Source organism: Capricornis sumatraensis, chromosome 14 (assembly GCF_032405125.1).
Source record: "Capricornis sumatraensis isolate serow.1 chromosome 14, serow.2, whole genome shotgun sequence".
Classification (NCBI taxonomy): Eukaryota; Metazoa; Chordata; class Mammalia; order Artiodactyla; family Bovidae; genus Capricornis; species Capricornis sumatraensis.
This window is the reverse complement of record NC_091082.1, coordinates 34,270,509-34,290,684: the sequence shown is the minus strand read 5'-3', so window position 1 is coordinate 34,290,684 and position 20,176 is coordinate 34,270,509. Positions and strand designations below refer to the sequence as shown.

Here is a 20,176-nt window from a genome sequence, read left to right as displayed (position 1 = left end):
GAATCAAGCATAGGTCCTGCGATTGTACAAGATACATTTGGATATTTCTTTCAATCCTGATATTCTGTGTACAAAACGATTGTACTTACCAGCTGGAGAACAGATCTCAATAGTGCTTGGACATATCTCTTATGATTGTAAAGACATGCCCTTGGTCAACAAATGTGTTTGAGCTTTGTCGATTGATGGCTTATTAGAAAGCTTTAAAAAATGTACTGAGAAAAACAAATATTCAGACTCTAGAGGTCAGCCATAGGACCTTGGAAGCATTGGGTACACAACTAAGATTCTGGAGTCCCAAAGCACAAACTTTAGCAGAAACCAACTTGTGCTCGTGAAAATCTTATTCTGTGCAAAGTGGCTATCTCAGTTTTACAAAGCAAAGAAAACAACAACAACAAACACCAAACTTTGATTTATCTACTTAAAGTTAATCTATCCTGAAAGAATTTGTTAAAATGACTCCCAGTAAGAGTCGACAGAGTGAAAGCTGTAATTTCCCAACTATCAACAGTATGTGAGATTTGGGGAAAGCCGATAGAAGCAAAGGATGAAATTTGCTGGAGGTATCCGAAACACGGTTTTCCTATCCACAAATTGCTACAGAATAATGGGGTGCCGCTGGTACTAAAGTGCTGCCTGCCGACACCATCTCATTAGCTTACACCCCTTAACTACCGTGGCTGGAACGTCGGCCTCGGAGCTAGGCAGGCTGAGAAAAACCAGTCTCGCGCAGGGACAGCGGGCGGCAAGAACCAGTGGGGAGTGAGTCGCCCCCGGCTGCGGGGTGGGCTCGGACACCGAAAGCCGCATCGAGACAGCACAGACAAGGCGAACTCTCCCCACCGCGGGCTGGGAGGGCAAACACCCTCGACCCTCTTGGGTTCCGATCCACGGCCCCCGAAGCCTCCCAGCTCTCCCCCTCCTCCGTACTCAACCTTCTGCGCGCCTGGCGGAGGTTCCGAGGGGCCAGCGCATCTCCAAGACAGGCTGAGTCCTCGTGCGCATAGCCTGCGGCTCGCCAAAGGGCAAATAACAAGGGAGCCAGGGAGGGAGAAGAGTGTCATCCGGGCCCCAAGGGGACACGCAGAGCCTTGGTGGGACGGGGTTGGGGATGGTGGTGAGAGAGGTAGGGAGAGCTAAACGCTGGAAAAGAAGAGACTTTGGCAACTGGCCACCTCCCCTCCTTGCCCACGTGAACCCGGTCGGTGGTGAGGGTCCTGGGGTGGGGACCGGCCGGGCTGTTCACTCTTGTCCCACGGATCGGAGCCACCGCAGCGGCAGTAGCCTAAAGCGGGGCGCTCTCCCGCCGTGCGGCGCGCTGGGGGCACGGGAGGACGCGCGGAGGCCACCCGGGCTCGCGCGCAGCTCAGGCGGGGACCGCCGTGGTCCTGCGCCAGCGAAGTGGCGACCCGGCCTTAGGCGTGTGGGAACCATTCGCCAGGCGCCAGGCGTCCCGACAGGTGCAGGCGCGCAGGCTTCCCATTGGTCGCGGCAGCGGCGACGGCGGGGCCCTTCCCCCTCCCGGCGCTCGCGAGGCCCCTTCCCCAGCCGCGGCGCCGGCTGGGTCTGCGAGGCGCGTGCCCGCGTGCGTGTCCCGGCTGCGCGCCTCCGCCCCGCCCCCGCCACCTCCCTCTTTCCGCGCCGCCGCCGCCGCGCGCTCGCGAGCTCAGGTAGCGGGCGCGCGGGCCCCTGCTCGGGGGCGCGCAGCCGGGCTGCCATCCTCCCGCCCCCCCCGCCCCCAACCCCCGCACCCGTCCGCTCCGGGAGCCAAGGGAGGGAGAGCGCGGGCGGGGGGAGCTGGAGCCGGGCGCCGCCGCCGCCGCCGCCGAGGCTTCCGTCTCGCTCGCTCGCGCAGCGGCGGCAGCAGAGGTCGCGCACAGATGCGGGTTAGACTGGCGGGGGGAGGAGGCGGAGGAGGGAAGGAAGCTGCATGCATGAGACCCACAGGTAAGACGGAGAGCCCTGGAAGGGGCTTTCCATCCCGGGGAGGCGCGCGCAGGCCGAGGAGGGGGAGTTGGTGCCTGGTTCCGCTCCCCGAGGGAGGAATTTTTTTTTTTTTTTTTGCCTGACAGCGCAGAGAAATCTCACTGGGGACTGGGCAATAGGACCCATCCCGATCCTGGGGAAAACCAGAGAAGTAGCTGGGGGGATCCAGTGGCCACATCGTGAGATCCCTAAGAGTGAAATGTATAGGCCCAGGGAAAAGTGTTTTTTCAGTCTCGAGAGGGTGAAAGGCTTTAGACTTTCCTGTCGCGGCCACAGCCGCTGAATCCCGGGGACCGGCGGTGAGCCAATGTGCGCTAACCCCTGCCCTCCCTCCCCTCCTCCATCCCTGCTGCACGCGCAGCATCCCGTGGCGGCTGTTACTCAGTGTACCCCGCGCTGGGTGTGTGTGTGTGGAGGAAATCTCGCCGTGGGAAAGGGGGCGGGGGCCCGCGCGGGGGAGGAACGGGGATGGAGCCGGGGAAACCGAGGCTTGGGTCCCAGGGCGGAGAGGGGCGAGGGGAGCGTGGCCCCCGAGCCCCGGCAGCCTGGGGTATTGTCGTGTTCGCTCCTGGTTGCAGACTCTTGCAAGCCGGATGCCCTCTGTGGATGAAAGATGTATCATGGAATGAACCCGAGCAATGGAGATGGATTTTTAGAGCAGCAGCAGCAGCAGCCTCAGTCCCCCCAGAGACTCTTGGCCGTGATCCTGTGGTTTCAGCTGGCGCTGTGCTTCGGCCCTGCACAGCTCACGGGCGGTGAGTGACCCCGCGGTGGCCGGGAGGGCCTGGGATGGCAGGGTGGGGGAGCCTGGCTGGCAGGAGAGCCCTGGCCCCTCCAGTCCCTACCTCCCCCCAACCCTCCAGACTTCTGGGGGTACCGGAGAACCTGAGGAGCCCCCGTGTCCCAGCCCGAGACCACCCTTTTTCATTCAAAACCCCTGGAGTTCCCAGAAAATTCCTCTGTGGAGCCTGCACAGATTCACACACCCACATTCTGTCTGGAGCTTCCCACTAGCCACCCAGCCTGGCTTCTCCGAAGGAAAGACAATAAGCCTGGCCCATTATTTTCACTTTGGCCAAAGAGAAACTGAGAGAGAGAGAGAGAGAGGAAGAGAGAAAAAGTGGTGCGTTTGTGGTAAAGGAGTAAAGTTTGTGGACCTTTGTGCCCTCAGGAGGCAGAGGTCAGGTTTCAGCTTCTGGATTTAGGCGAGAGTTGCAAAGAATCACCTTTGTGAATGTGACGGATCTGGAAACGTGGCCAGACTGGCTGCAGGACAGGTTTATTTGAAAGTTCACTTTCTCTCGCCTTGGGAGGTGGAGTGTTCGGGCATGCCCGTGCGCGCTGGGGGTGGGGAGGGGATGTAGAGGTCTTCCTTCAGATGTGTTTTTGGAGGATTGCTTGGCTCATTCAGCCCGATTTACAGGGGAAGTAAAGCCGAGTGCTTTTCTGTGAAGTGGAAGTTAGCTGAAATTCGATTCAGAGTCTCAGTCCCCATAGGTGGTTAATCTCTAACATACTCGGCTCTGGGGGACAGGGCTCTCTTTTGGCTGTGGTAGAGGAAGACCGATGCCTTTCCGGTCTGAATTTCAGAGCCTTAGAGTCTTTCTGCCTCCACTGCTCATTGCTGTTCGTTCCAGATTCTCTGAAGCTTGCTGATGTGAGCATGTTGAAAGGGCAGTATCATGTGTCTGGAGCTGACAAACGTTAATACATAAATAAGTCATAATTGCTGGAAAAGCAGGTATTGAATGATGTAAGTAAACCATTTTAGTGTTTTAAAATATTGCTGTTCTAGAGAATTCAAAGGTGAAGATGGAAATAAGGAGTGAAAAATTAGCCGAAGTGGGGGAGGGGAGTACCAACTTGGGCTTTAACAGGGAGTAATCAATAACTCAGGTGCTGCACTTAGAGGTCTGAAAGATACCCGGAGTCTAAAGGAGCTTCTTGTGATGTGCCTCTCTATGGGAATTAGTGAGAAGATGCTGTAGATGCAGGAGCTGGTTATGTTTGGGCTTTGGTTTTTCAACAAGAGGTAACTTTTTTGGTGGTCTTTTTTTTTTTTTTTTTTTTAAATAGAAATGTCTCTGAGGCAGGTGTCCTCTTCATAGAGGACAACGTCAACAGGGATGCTAGGCCAGCACCTGTATGGCCTGCCCGGGCTCTGGTGACAGCCTCTCCTGGAGTGGTCTTTTGCTCCGCTTGGAGGGTGAGTAGGACCAGGTGGGCAGCACAGCCTTGAGCAGGGCTGGGTCATTACCTCCCTTTTCTCCTCTTGCCTCCAGTTCTGGCTCGTCATTTCCTCAAACCAGGGGCACCTGATTCTCCATTTTTTCCATCCCTTTCTCCGATCTAGATGACAGGTTAACGAGGGTTCATCTACCTGTCTCTTGACTGTTGTTATTGGAAGTGTGAAGTCCAAGCACAGCCTGGGTTTGAAGGCTGGCCCTTGGTTCTGCCGTTTGTGTTTCCAGAGCATCCCCCTTCAAGGATCTCAGCTCTCCGGAACCAGCACAGCCTCCCCAGTCTCCCACAGTAGTCACCCATGTGACTGCACAACACGTCTTTCACTCCTCTCTTCTGAGAGGCGAAGATGTCTGCAAAAAGATTCAAGGCCTCGAAGAAGGTGGGCAGAGGGTCACTTGTCGCCTCTCCCTTCTTAGTTCTCACGTGCTGCAGAAAGGCTGACCATCAGCTTTGTGTCATTTGGAACTTCCCTCAGGCTGAGAGTGTGATTTCTGGAAGATGATTTATCATTTCAAAATTCTTCCGTGAATAAACAGTTTGGGTGGAGAAGGTGGTGGATGATGTTTTGAGGAGTTCACTATACAGAGATTTGTTTCTTAGGAAAGAAATCCACGTGGAGGGTCCAGGAGGGTTTTATTAAATCAAGTTCATCTTAATTCCAGACCAGTGCTTCTAAAATTCTCATGTGCATACAAATCACTGGGTTGGGCCTGAGAATCTCCGTTTCTAACAAGCTCACATGTGATGCAGTCGCTACTGGTCCCAGAACTACACTTTGATTCATGGAATTCTCCAGGCTGGAATACTGGAGTGGGTAGCCTTTCCCTTCTCCAGGGGATCTTCCCACTCCAGGGATTGAACCCAGCTCTCCCACATTGCAAGTGGATTCTTTACCAGCTGAGCCACAAGGGAAGCCCACACTTTGATTAGCAATGCTTTAGACTAAAGTATTCATTAAGATAAGTTGGATTAAGATAATTCTGGATTTTCTGCCACCTCTATCCAATATCCAAATACAAATGACCTGTAAAAGTGAGGAAGTCTCACCCAGGTGTCTGATCTTTTGGTGGTACACAGAGCTGAAACTCTGTGCTAAAACTCAGCGCTGTTTTTCTTACCCCCCAACCATAAAAAAGGTGCCTATTTAATAGACACTGTTCTGAAATGTGGATCTTCATTTTTTGTTGCTTTCAATGGAAAAGGAACATGCCAATAGCAAGATATAATAGTCTCAGCTAGGCAAAAAAAAAAAAAAAAAAAAAGCTTGTGCCTGATACAAGAGTGACAGAAGAAGCCTGAACTGGAACGGGAGAAATTGAGAAAATGATCAGATGAAGAAAGGGGAGGGGAAGAACTCCATGGAAAATGAAATGCTTTGTCCTAGAAAGCTGGAGGGTCAATTCTTGAAGCCCTAGGAGAGCTTTAATGAGCCTGAGTTGGCCTGAGGGGACCTTTGGATGGCTTTTTCCAGGTTGTCCTTTGTATATTAAGGAAAAAGTGCCCACATTAGGGACCACTAACACCTGTAGTGTGAGAGGACTAATACCAGGTTCATGGGGAGACACAGGACCTCGCTGGGCCTGGAGCCCGCATGGAGCATGGCTTCTTTGGCTGCTTCTTTCTTCTTTCTTCTTTCTCAGTGTGTGTTCCCAGAGATGGTATTTGATCACTGGCTGGAGTGGTCCACCCTAGCTTAGAGGAAGAGAGCTAAGAGTTTGCTTTGTATTTAGGTTCCTGAAGACAAACTCATTAGTGCATCCTTGTATTATCAGAAGGGCTTCCCTGGTGGCTCAGTGGTAAAGAATCCACCTGCCAGTGCAAGAGACACAGGCTCAATCCCTGGATTAGAAAGATCCCCTGGAGAAGAAAATGGCAACCCACTCCAGTATTCTTGCCTGAGCAATCCCAAGGTCTGAGGAGCCTGGTGGGCTACAGTCAACAGGGTTGCAAAAGAGTCAGACATGACTGAGCAACTAAACAACAGCAACGCATTATTAGGAACAGTGGCCAAGTTCTGCTGCTTGATAGCTTTGCAGCTTTGGGTCTTAGAAGCCTCAGTTTCCTCATCCATAAAATGAGGATGATGCTACCTAGTTTCTGGGATTGCTGTGATGGATGGGGGTCATGAACACACTCAGTAAACATAGACAGTAGTGAGGAGGGGAACTAACCAATCTATAATCTTCCCCACTTGTTTTATTCATTCAGGAAACACTGAGTGCTTGTCCCCACCCTGTGCCAAACACTGCTGTATATAATGTTCTTTTTACCTTGAAGAACCATTCCTTCCTATTTTTTGTCTAATGAACACATTTCTCAAGACCCAACTTAAAATGCCATGATCTCTTTCACATTTCGTTTCTCCCCTGAGCTAAGTGTAACCCTTTGTTATGGTGTTGTCTCATTCATGAGACTGTAAGCCCACTGAAGACAAGAACTTTGACTCTATCTATTTTCATGTCCCGGGCACCCAGCATGGCATCAGAAGGTGCTCAGTAAGGCTGATGGACAGCAAGAAAAAAGATTCAGAATTACTGCTGCACAATTTAGAAAATAATTACCATGGACAGTTACAAAAGCGCAGGAGTGTCATGGCAGTTCAGGCCACTTCCATTTGGAGGTGGTCTAGGAGGTTGGTAGCGAACTCAGGAAAGTTTCCAGGGGAGAGATGGCACTGAGGATAGGATCTGTGCAGGGCTAAGGAGTTGGTGACATGTTTGGATTGTTCAGGGGGAGAGAACAGTCTAGATCTTCTGGAGCATGGTATGAAAAGTACAAGTTGTTCAGTCGTGTCTGACTGTTTGTGACCCCTTGGACTGTAGCCCGCCAGGCTCCTCTGTCCATGGGATTCTCCAGGCAAGAATACTGGAGTGGGTAGCCATTCCATTCTCCAGGGGTTCATCCCGGCCCAGGGATCGAACCCAGGTCTCCTGCATCGTGGGCAGATTCTTTGCTATCTGAGCCACCAGGGAAGCCCAGAACATGGTATACGTGCAGGGAACCAGCAGGTAAAGAGGGCGAATAGATTGGAAGCCTATTGTAAGGGTCCTTGGAAGCCCAAGTGAGGATTCTGAGCATCGCACAGCAGGCAGTGGCGGCCACTAAGGGTTTAAAGCGGGAACATAACATCATCTGAGCTGTGCCGTTTCCCTTCTCTGCTTCCGAGTCTCTGACCCAGGGCACTCCCTGAGGGGCTGCCCTGTCTGCACATCAGAGTTGCGTCACTAGTACTATTGGCTTAAGCTCCTTGAGGTCTTGTTTGGGCCACGTGGCTGTAGCATTGAGCTGTGTGCCAGGAGACAGGAACAAACGCTGTCTGCCTGGCTCACTGATTTGGAGGTGAGCTAGTCCTTTGGAGTTTGAGAAAGATTTCTTACACTGTGGAGCATAAACTTTTCCTGCGATGTTATGTCTAAAAGCCACAGTTTCAACCTGTACTTAATTCGGTCTGTAAACAAAAGTCCCAACGCCTCAAACTATAAAGCATGTTTCTTTAACAAAAGGCCACTCTAATATAAGCAGCATGGGAATGCTTTTGATTTATCCCTGAAGTGAAATCTGAAAGCTCTGGGAGACACGAGAGAAGGATTTCATACCACCAGTAGCAAATCTCTCATCTCAGAGGCCTGAAGTGGCGAGCTGGAGAGTGAGTCAGTGGTTCTTTAATTCCTGAGAGTAACAAAGAGTGTAGGTGAAGATTGCTCTCCAGGAAATATTGATTAGATATGTGAAGGAAAGCACCCACATGATTCTTTCCCTGGTGTCAGAGGCATATTTCAAAAGCTTCCAAAAGGCCACAGAGACTTGCCCTTAGCTGGGAAGCTCTGTATACCTCAAGAGCTCTGCCTTCTTTATAGAGGTGACAGATTGAGTTCAGTCTCTGCTGTTAAATAGCTCCGTGGCTTTGGGCAAGTGGTGTAACTTCTCCTTCCCTCAATTCCTTCCATATCACTCACATTCTTTAATTCTGTGATTATAAGAATTTGATGGATTCTGTACTCTGGGTGAAACCAACTCTGTTTTTTCCCTCTATCCATTCATCTTTTGTGAGTGTCTTGCTTGCCTGGGGGATGAGCAGATAAGGGAACGTAGTCCTTGCTCCCTAGGAAACAGATAAGTAAGGGCTGGTTTCTTCTCGAAAATTTGAATGCAGAAGCTTGCATTAAACTATTTTTTCACATACCTTTTTTTTTTAATGGGCTTATTTCTGAGACTTTATATGTATATGATTTCTGAGACTTTCTTTTATATAATATATGGATGATTTCTAAGACTTTGTTTTACATATATATGTATATATACATGTATATATAATTTTATTTATTTAGCTTTGGCTGTGCTGGGTCTTTGCTGCTGTGAGGTCTTTTCTCTCATTGCAGCGAACCTGGGTTTCCTCTAGTTGCGGTGCACAGGCTTCTCATTGCAGGAGCTTCTCTTGTTGTGCAGCAGGGGCTCTAGGGCACTTGGGCTTCAGTAGCTGTGGTGCATGGGGTTAGCTGCACCCCAGCATGTGGGATCCTCCTGGACCAGGGACAGCGATCAGACCTGTGTCTTCTGCATTGGCAGATGGGTTCTTTACCACTGAGCCACCAGGGAGGCCCTTCACATAGATTTTTAATTCAGTTTAAAATTAGTGTTACTTATTGATACTGATGAAGAAGATGGTTTTCCCAGACTTCTTCTTTGATCCTTGTCTTATTTTGTAAGCTCATTTGGTGTTTGATAATTGAAAGAACCACACATAGCAGCAGTGTGTCTAAAGAGGTCAGTTGGGATCATTGCCTTTGAATTGAGGGAGAGAAAGGGGGAGAAAAATAGGTTTTTCTAACTTGTTTATAAACACAGTCACGTTTCACCAAAACCAAATATAACACTGAGGACAGAGGCATCAGATGTATAATCTCATGTATCAGATACCTCATTTTGTCAACTTATGGGTCTGTTTTCATAAGAACAAACGGTTTAACTGTTGCTAACCAGGAAAGATTGGAAAAAGATGGGACAGTTTTTAAAGTGGCCAACATCTGAGTGACTGATAAAAATTTGTTAATTGTTATGGTAGTACTAATGGCAAACCTTTAGACAGTGCTTACTCTGTGCCAGTGCTGTTTTCCACATTACATGTTTTAACTCATTTAATCCTCATGACAGCTCTTCGCAGTAGGAACTATTATTTCTCAGGGTCACCCTGTTAGAAAGTTAGGCATGGTGACCCAGATTATCCTTTTAGTTGTAAGCTTTCTCCTTAAGCATGGAAATGCTAATCGCTAAATGCATGTTTTGCTTTTTATATTTCCACCCAAATATTTCCCTTTAAGCCACAGTTATTGAATATTTTGGAACTTTGGCCCATACACTTTGATATAACAGAACTCTTTTTTTAATTGAAGTATAGTTGACTTACGGTGTTACGTTAGTTTCAGTTGTATAACAGTGATTTCATAGTTTTTTAGATTATACTTCATTTAAGGTTATTATAAAATATTGGCTATATTCCCTGTGCTGTGCTTCACATCCTTGTATCTTATTTATTTTATACTTAGTAGTTTGTTCCTCTTAATCCCCTTCGCCTATTGTGTCTTTCCCCACACTGGTAACTTCCAGGTTTTTCTCTGTATATATGTCTGTTTCTGTTTTATTATACTCATTTTTTTTTTAATTCCACATATAAATGAAAATGTAGAGATTTGTTTCTCTCTGACTGCCATCACCAAGCACAGTGTCCCAAGGTTTATCTGTGTTGTTGCAAATGGCAACATTTCATTTTTTTTCATGACTGAATAATAATCCATTATATGTACTGTACGGTGTATATCTTCTTTAAAAAATTTTTTTTTAAATTGAAGGATGATTGCTTGACAGTGTTTTGTGGTTTTCTGTCACATATCAACAAAAATCAGCCATAGGTACACCCATGTCCCCTCCCTCCCAAACCTCCCTGCCATCTCCCTCCCCACCTCACCCTTCTAGATTGTCACAGAACCCCTGTTTGAGTTCCCTGAGTCAGACAGCAAATTCCCATTGGCTATCTACTTTACATATGATAATGTTAGTTTTCATGTTACTCTCTCCATACTTCTCACCTTCTCTCTCCTCCCCTCCTCTGTGTCCATAGGTCTGTTCTCTATGTCTTTTTCTCCACTGCTGCCCTGAAAATAAATTCATCAATACCATCTTTCTAGATTCACATGTATGTGTCAGTAGGCAATATTATATTTCTCTTTCTGACCTAGTTCACTCTGTATAATAGGCTCTAGGTTCATCTACCTCATTAGAACTGACTCAACTGCATTCCTTTTTATGGCTGTGTAGTATTCCATTGTATGTATGTACCACAACTTCTTTATCCATTCATCTGTCGATGGACACTTAGGTTGCTTTCATGTTCCAGCTAGCCATATTCCAGGAAATAGTGCTGCAGTGAACATTGGGGTACATGTGTCTTTTCAGTTTGAGTTTCCTCAGGGTATGTGCTTAGTAGTGGGATTGCTGGGTAATATGGTGGTTTTATTCCTAGCTTTTTAAGGAATCTCCATACCGTCTTCCATAGTGGCTGTATCAATTTACATTCCCACCAGCAATGCAAGAGGGTTCCCTTTTTTCCACACCCTCTCTAGCGTTTATTGTTTGTGGACTTTTTGATGATGGCCGTCTCACTGTGCACCATACCTTCTTTATCCTTTCATCTGCTGTTGGACATTATGCTTGCTTCCATGTCTTGGCTATTGTAAATAATGCTGCTATGAACATGAGGGTGCATACATCTTTGCACATTAGTGGTTTCGTTTTCTCTGGATATACGCCCAGGAGTGGAATAGCTGGATCATGTGCTAGTTCTGTTTTTAATTTTTTGAGGAACCTCAGTGCTGTTTCTCACAGTGACTGTACCCACCAGTTTACGTTCCCACCACCAGTGTGCAAGGGTTCCCTTTTCTCTCCATCTTTAACAACACTTATTATTTGTTATCTTTTTTAACAATAGCCATTCCAACGGGCATGATTTTTATTTGCATTTCTAGGGGCACTCGTTTTGTGTTGTGACTCAAAAGCAGGAAATATACAAGCAAATCAACAACAACAGAATCTCCCAACTCAGGACAAAGTGAGGGCCACAGTGCCAAAACCTTGACTCCAGATGGAGAAAAGGAAGAGGTTAGACGCTCATGAACCCATCAGGATGTGTTTGATCTCCATTCCTGTCACTGTGACTGTCTGAGGAAGGTGGTGAGAATGAACAAGACACGCTTCGAGTCTTACCTGCCCAGAGGAGCAAAGGGTGTAAAAACAGAGGGCTGGCTTCTGGGGCCTTCTGCTGGTGGCTTTCAGACTTTCACCTTCCCCTCCTGCTTATCATTCCCAGTGAGACAGCATTCTTTGGAGGGGTCCTTTTCCATGTCATGTGGTCAAGCATTGATAATAAGTTTAGCTGATACACGTTTAGAGTGTTATGGTTTGCATGGTGTCTTTACATGAGTCACCACCTTTAATTTTCTTAACACAGTGATAGGACGAGATTTTTTTTTTTTTTTCTGTCCTCTTTTTTCTTTTTTAACTTGAAGAAAGTTTGATCTCAGTTCAGTTCAGTTCAGTCACTCAGTCGTGTCCGACTCTTTATGAACCCATGAAACGCAGCACGCCAGGCCTCCCTGTCCATCACCACCACCTGGAGTTCACCCAAACTCATGTGCATCGAATCGTCCTACAAATAGACAAAAACCAATAAGCAGTCAGGCCTGTTGGTCAAGACTTTCCCTCTTTGCTGTTCCACATGCTAAGTTGCTTCAGTCATATCTGACTCTTTACCACCCTATGGACTGTAGCCTTCCAGGCTCCTCTGTCTGTGGGATTCTCCAAGCAAGGATACTGCAGTGGGTTGCCATGTCACTTCCAGGGGATCTTCCTGACCCAGGATTGAACCCTCATCTTCTGTCTCCTGTATTGGCAGGCGGGTTCTTTACCACTGGTGCCACCTGGGGAATCTAGCCTTTAAACCTGTCTTTTCATTTATATGATGTAGATGTAACCTCGTTTAGTTCAGTGCAGTTGCTCAGTTGTGTCTGACTCTTTGTGACCTCATGGACTGTAGCATGCCAGGCTTCCCTGTCCATCACCAACTGCCGGAAATTGCTCAAACTCATGTCCATTGAGTTGGTGATGCCATCCAGCTATCTCATCCTCTGCCTCTCCTTCTCCTCCTGCCTTCAGTCTTTCCCAGTATGAGGGTCTTTTTCAATGAATCAGTTCTTCGAATCAGATGGCCAGAGTATTGGAGTTTCAGCCTCAGCATCAGTCCTTCCAATGAATATTCAGGACTGATTTCCTTTAGGATTGACTCTTTGGATCTCCTTACAGCCCAAGGGACTCTCAAGAGTCTTCTCCAACACCACAGTTCAAAAGCATCCATTCTTTGGCTCTCAGCTTTCTTTATGGTCCAACTCTCACGTCCATACATGACTACTGGAAAAACCATAGCTTTGACTAGACGGACCTTTGTTGGCAAAGTAATGTCTCTGCTTCTTTATATCCTGTCTAGGTTGGTCATAGCTTTTCTTCCAAGGAGCAAGCGTCTTTTAATTTCATGGCTGCAGTCACCATCTGCAGTGATTTTGGAGCCCAAGAAAATAAAGTCTGTCTCTGTTTCCATTGTTTCCCCGTCTATCTGCCATGAAGTGATGGGACCAGATGCTGTGATCTTAGTTTTTTCGAATGTTGAGTTTTAAGCCAGCTTTTCACTATCCTCTTTCACTTTCATCAAGAGGCTGTTTAGTTCTTCTTCGCTTTCTGCCATAAGCATGGTGTCATCTGCATATGTGAGGTTATTGATGTTTCTCCCAGCAATCTTGATTCCAGCTTGTGCTGCATCCAGCCCAGCATTTCTCATGAGGTACTCTGCATATAAGTTAAATAAGCAGGGTGACACTTATACAGCCTTGACATACTCCTTTACCAATTTAGAACCAGTCTGTTGTTCCATATCTGGTTCTAACTGTTGCTTCTTGACCTGCATACAGATTTCTAAGGAGGCAGATAAGGTGCTCTGGCATTCCCATCTCTTGAATAATTTTCCAGAGTTTGTTGTGATCACACAGTGAAAAGCTTTGGTGTAGTCAAGAAAGCAGAAGTAGATATTTTTTCTGGAACTATCTTGGCGTTTTTTGTGATCAAGCACATGTTGGCAGTTTGATGTCTTGTTCCTCTGCCTTTTCTAAATCCAGATGATGATAATCTAGTTCAGTTAAGTTCAGTTCAGTCACTTAGTCGTGTCCAACTCTTTGCGACCCCATGAATCGCAGCACACCAGGCCTCCCTGTCCATCACCAATTCCCGGAGTTCACTCAGACTCACGTCCATCGAGTCAGTGATGCCGTCCAGCCATCTCATCCTCTGTCGTCCCCTTCTCCTCCTGCCCCCAATCTCTCCCAGCATCCAGAGTCTTTTCCAATGAGTCAACTCTTCATATGAGGTGGCCAAAGTACTGGAGTTTCAGCTTTAGCATCATTCCTTCTAAAGAAATCCCAGGGCTGATCTCCTTCAGAATGGACTGGTTGGATCTCCTTGCAGTCCGAGGGACTCTCAAGAGTCTTCTCCAACACCACAGTTCAAAAGCATCGATTCTTCGGTGCTCAGCCTTCTTCATAGTCCAACTCTCACATCCATACATGACGACAGGAAAAACCATAGCCTTGACTAGGCGGACCTTAGTCAGCAAAGTAATGTCTCTGCTTTTGAATATGCTATCTAGGTTGGTCATAACTTTTCTTCCAAGGAGTAAGCGTCTTTTAATTTCATGGCTGCAGTCACCATCTGCAGTGATTTTGGAGCCGCCCAAAATAAAGTCTGACACTGTTTCTACTGTTTCCGTGTCTATTTCCCATGAAGTGATGGGACCGGATGCCATGATCTTCGTTTTCTGAATGTTGAGCTTTAGGCTAACTTTTTCGCTCTCCACTTTCACTTTCATCAAGAGGCTTTTTAGCTCCTCTTCACTTTCTGCCATAGGGTGGTGTCATCTGCATATCTGAGGTTATTGATATTTCTCCCGGCAATCTTGATTCCAGCTTGTGTTTCTTCCAGTCCAGCATTTCTCATGATGTACTTGGCATATAAGTTAAAGAAGCAGGGTGATGATATACAGCCTTGACGTCCTCCTTTTCCTATTTGGAACCAATCTGTTGTTCCATGTCCAGTTCTAACTGTTGCTTCCTGACCTGCATACAGATTTATCAAGAGGCAGGTCAGGTGGTCTGGTAGTCCCATCTCTTGCAGAATTTTGAACAGTTGATTGTGATCCACACAGTCAAAGGCTTTGGCATAGTCAAGAAAGCAGAAATAGATGTTTTTCTGGAACTCTCTTGCTTTTTCCATGATCCAGAGGATGTTGGCAATTTGATCTCTGGTTTCTCTGCCTTTTGTAAAACCAGCTTGAACATCAGGGAGTTCACGGTTCACATATTGCTGAAGCCTGGCTTGGAGAATTTTGAGCATTACTTTACTAGCATGTGAGATGAGTGCAATTGTGCGGCAGTTTGAGCATTCTTTGGCATTGCCTTTCTTTGGAATTGGAATAAAAACTGACCTTTTCCTGTCCTGTGACCACTGCTGAGTTTTCCAAATTTGCTGGCATATTGAGTGCAGCACTTTCACAGCATCATCTTTCAGGATTTGAAACAGCTCAACTCCATCACCTCCACTAGCTTTGTTCGTAGCAATGCTTTCCAAGGCCCACTTGACTTCACATTCCAGGATGTCTGGCTCTAGATGAGTGATCACACCATCGTGATATCTGGGTCATGAAGATCTTTTTGTACAGTTCTGTATATTCTTGCCACCTGTTTTTAATATCTTCTGCTTCTATTAGGTGCAGACCATTTCTGTCCTTTATCGAGCCCATCTTTGCATGAAATGTTCCCTTGGAATCTCTAATTTTCTTGAAGAGATCTCTAGTCTTTCCCATTCTGTTGTTTTCCTCTATTTCTTTGCATTATTCTAGTTAGTATATATCAAAACATAAAAAGAAAAATTATACCTGAGGATCATGAGCATGTCAAAAAGTTCCTGCAAAAAAGTTAACTTTGAGGTAAGGATAAGGTTTGATAGTCGATGCTATCTGAGGGCTGCTTACTCCACTGTCCAGGAAGCCATGAGCTGACGATACTAAGTTTTAGGGAAGAACTTGGCCCAATATTTTGTCTTCTTTCAGAAAAAGATTGCTGTACTATTCGAAGAGAGAAGAAGTTATCCACTCAAGAAGAAAAAAAAATAGAAATAATTAAGTGACTTGCTCACCAACTTTAATTGAAAGTGCATTGTAAAATAGCTTCTTAATTGAGAGTATTGTAATTGCTTTGTTAATCTGAAACAAGGTAATCTGGGAGCATCAGAGAAGTAAAACAGAACAGTTCTTGACGTTATTTGGCAGTGGCAGCAAACTTGAGAGCCCGTTTTACGTCACTGTGAAGAAGGAGGGCGGGGCACTTTGGGTGGGCACAATTGTGAGTGAATCCAGCAGATGTCTGGTCTCCAGAAATGGAATTTTATCCTTCGAGGTGAGAGGGATTGCAGACCCCGGTAAGCTTGGTGGGTGCTCATTTCGTTATTATCTCAATCAATTGACCTTCTCAAGAGAAAGGAAGAGTAAGGTGTTTTTGGAAATGACGGTTCAACCTGGTTATCTCATGTTTCTGTTTGAAATTGGTGACTTCTGTGTCTTGGAATTACCAGTGAGAGGGCAGAGCCAAACAAGGAGGGTCACTCTGGTTCAATATACCTTTTTCTCTAAGTAACCAAAATACAAAAAGTCCTTATTTCTTTGATTTGATTGCCTTTCTAAAAGATATATGTGATTAAATTGGGTGAACCAGCAAGAGAGAGATTCTTTTAAGAAAGAAAGAAAATCCATTCTCCCAGTGGATTCTTTACAATTTCGATGTTGTGCGACATTGTGACTGATGTAGCTGGTGTCCAGTTTCAGAGTCTCAGGACATAGAAGAATCCTTTGGACTTAACCTAAACACTTAAAATCAGAAGATTCTGATTCTCTTCAGGCAGAAATAACAGAATCCACTTGTTTTGTAGAAACTTGATAGGTTTAGAGGGTTAATCCTGGGAGAGGCTCTCCATGGTCTCTTAGACTGCTTCTGGTAACTCTGAGTCTCAGTGTCAGAATCTAACCCAAGGATACATTTTCACAGTTTCTTTTGGGAGTGGAATCTGTTGTATGACAGCATGTGGGTTTCCTGCCAACATGAATCTTCAAGAATTCATGATCTTGAATCAAGAATCTTCCTGCAGTGCAGGAGTCACAGGAGACACCGGTTTGATCCCTAGGTTGGGACAATTCCCTGGAGGAAGGTATGGCAACCCACTCCAGTATTCTTGCCTGGAGATTTGCGTGGGCAGAGGAGGCTTGTGGACTGCAGTCCATGGGGTTGCAGAGAGTCGGACATGACTGAAGCATCTTAGCACACATGTATGACAGCATATACTCAATGGCTCATTGGGGCCACCTCTATAATTTTAAATTATACTTAAAACAGGAGAATAATCTTTTAGAAACTTGAGTTCCTCTGGTGTGGATCAATTAAATAGTTTGGAATTGTTATTTCTATTTATCCTTTAAAGGGCTTGCTCAGATTTTTACCATTGGATTGTAAATGGTAGACCAGTTTTTTTTTTTTTTTAATAACACCCGTCTGTTTATACCACTGTTTTATAGAATGGGAGGTGCTCTTTTGCTGGCAATGATGACTTGGTGGGTATGTCTTCATTTCTTGAGGCAAAGAGCTGGAGCCATGTAGGGTCCAGTGGAAAGTACACAGTCAGTTTTCCTTGCTATTGTCACCAGCTAGCCTGGTGATGGTAACCTAATTGCTGCCTCAGTTTCATTATTTGTGAAATATTTGGGCCATCTCCCTCCCATAATTGTTGTGAGAATCAAATGCATGAGTAGGGGAAAGTACCATAACTATGTGAGGTATCAATATCATCACCAACAAACTGCTCATGAATAAGGAATGTTTGCTACATTGACTATGCTGGGGTTAGCCTACCAAGAGCTTCCTTTGTTTTGAAGGAATATAGTATAACAAATACATGACAACACCCAGTAGCACATGCTGAGACAGGTGTGTGGTATTAAAATCACCTGGTGGTCACTGATCCTTGGCCCCAGTGTAAAACTCACTGTCATGATTCCTGTGGCAGGTCCTATGATGGAGATTTATACTGGAGGCTTTGGGGGTGGAGGAGGAGCAGGGGCAGCTTATCAAAGAAGAGAACACTTGAGCAAAGTCTCGAACAGTAAAATAATTTTCCAGGCGTAAAAGGTATTCGTTGAGAGATGCTTATTTTTTCAGGAGAGAGGATCGAGTAATGCTGAGGATTGAGTAATGCTCAGATGCTGAGATTGAGAAAGAATATGTACCAAAGACAAGGACTAGCCCAGGATAGCATTAGTAAAGGACAGATAGATTGAGAAGAGACGAGAGAGGAGGCTGGAAAGGCAGGTTGGACCCATATGCCCAGCTAATTACGTTTGGACACCATCTGTCCATCAGGCAGTTGAAAACTCAGGTGCCCAGGAGAGGGAGTAGGGCCAGAGATTAGACTTGGGCGTCAGCTACATGGAGAGCGGGGCAGGAGCTGGGGGTGGTGGGGGGCGGGGAAGAGGCTTCACTTTCCCAGGAAGAGAGGGTAGAAGAGGGACTGAGGAGGAATCCCAGGAAACATCCATGTTTAAACATCCACGTTCTAAAGAGGAGAAGCCAGTAAGGAGGGTGAGGAGTTGTGCCACACTGGTAATAGTAATAATAATAAAACAGTGATAGCAATAGAACTTGAGTCTACTGATGGCCGATTCTTTTCGAAGGCAGGAGGTTTAATCTTTGTTATTATTAGGATGACGTTTAAGCTTTCTGGATGCCCGCACCCATTGGACACAAAGGAGAGCAGGGCAGGAGGGAGGAAGGCTGTTTGGGAGGATGGAGAATCTGCGAAGAGATGTTTGAGGCTTGACTGCAGGAGAGTCACCGTCTTTTCCAGCCTTCACGGGGACGATGGAGCTAACTTGAGAACTAGAGCTGGACAGAGCCACTAAGGGGCCCAGGGTGGCTTTGGGTGTTTCCCCTCTTGGGGATGTTGGGCAGAGGGGATGGAGTTCGTGAGCACAGTAAGAGTACCCATGGGCCCTCTGCCTTGTAGTTGCCCCTTCCTCTGAGCTCCTGGGGGGTGGGCTGCGACGTTTTATGAGCTCCGGGCTTTGGATGCATGTCCTTCCTCCACACATCCTTCGGCAGCCCTATCCACCGGTCCTTCAAAGATTCAGCCTTCTCGGTCTGTCGGTTAATCTTCAAAGGTGCGATTGCCAGAGAGTGATCCCTCTGTCACCCCCACCCCCTGTGACCAGCTCTGTCACCTCTGAAGCAAGTCACTTAACCTCTCCATGCTTTGTTTTCATCTGTACATCAGGGGCAACAAGGCTCGTTCCTCTACACTTCGCGGGGGGCCAGGTGTGCAGGTACTGAGAAGGCAGGGTCAGAAGACAGGCGTTTTATAAATACGAGACAGAGTTAGCACTGCCTGTCTGGAAGGAGACTTCTCTGCTCTGCCTAGGGCCAGTTTTTGCCTTGCGCTTTCCTAAATCCCCCCAAAATTTGCTCTGCTCAGTGTGGAAACGCCTCTCTACGTGTGGGTCCTGACCCCTGTGAAAGCTCATTTTGTGCAGACATGATGTCAAGGCGGCTGGAGGAGCTCTTTTGCTGCAAAATGGAACGTGCCAATCTGCTCAGGCCCCGCTGCCCGGTGCATTCAGTGAGTAGTCGCCTCTGGGGATGGAGAAGGTCCTTGTGCCGCAGAGAGCAACTTCTCAAGAGCTGTTGGCCCAAGCCCAGTCAGCCCCTTTAGTGTGCTCACAGACGCCCCTGGAAAAAGCAGTTCAACACGTGAGGCAGGTAGGGGATTCATTAAAGGTGCTCCGGAGGTCTCAGAAGGCAGCGTGTCTGTGTGTATCCCTCTCCGCCTCCCCCTTCTCCCTGTGGTATTTCTGCTGCTGGAGGCATTTGGGCCAGCATCTTCTGGCTCAGGTAGGACAGTAAGATGAATTGAGAACTGCATCTGGATCCAGGGACCCAGTGCTTTATCCACCTTCTTTTACCTCCAGCTGCATGCTGTGTCTCATTCTCAAGAATCTCTTTATAGTTTTGTGGATGGGATGCTGCTTTTGGGAGTCTGTGGCCAGAGGTCATGGGATCCTAGCCTTTGGCCAGAATCCCTGGAAATCCCTTTTGTGATCCACTCAGAGCCCTTTGGGGGGAAAAAGCCTGTTAGCCGCTGAGGGCGCCTTTCTGTAGCTTCCTCAACCCTGGAATGCCAGGTCCTAATCTGGAGAAGGAGTCGTTTAAAGGACAGCCCCATTGGGCTTTGAATTAATAGAAGAGGGTCCTGCATGGTTTTATGAGGTGGCAGGGCATTTATCCCCTGAGAGCAGCTTTGCTGAAAATCTGCCTTGTAGTTCTCATTTACATGGTAATGAGCTCAGAGCTTTTGCCCTTTGTTACCTCCAGATGAAGGAAGACCCAGATCCCTGGGGGCTCCCCCAAGCACAGAGGATCTAAGACTGGGAGTAAACCTGCCCTGTCCGCGTGAGGATCACCTCTGCGCCCTGGGCAGCCACACTCGAGGGCGGATTCCTGAGAGTCTGTTGTTGCTGCTGCTGTTAAAATTGTTCTCTCTTGCTTTCCTTCATGCCGTGTGGCTACCAGAGGCTTTAATCAAAAGCAGAGCCTGGACTGGTCTCTACCTCCAGTTTGCGGCATGGTTTGTGTGCATCTCACCTCCCACGCGCCTTGGTCTTCTAATACTTGGCATTTTCTCTAGTCCCTGCTGTGTTGATGTTGTTGCTAAACTGGGTCATGTTCTCGGTGATGTAGCGTCAGCTAACTTGCAA

General features: G+C 47.0%; 1 protein-coding gene across 2 annotated transcripts in view; it reads left to right on the top strand.

The window, feature by feature from the left end:
- Window positions 1–2,602: 2,602 nt before the first annotated feature.
- Window positions 2,603–20,176, top strand: part of SUSD4 (sushi domain containing 4) — a 132,822-nt gene continuing 115,248 nt past the window's right edge. For both annotated transcript variants that reach the window (XM_068986428.1, XM_068986430.1), the window contains exon 1: window positions 2,603–2,744. In XM_068986428.1, coding sequence (XP_068842529.1) covers window positions 2,603–2,744 — 142 coding nt within the window. The remainder of the gene's footprint in view (window positions 2,745–20,176) is intronic.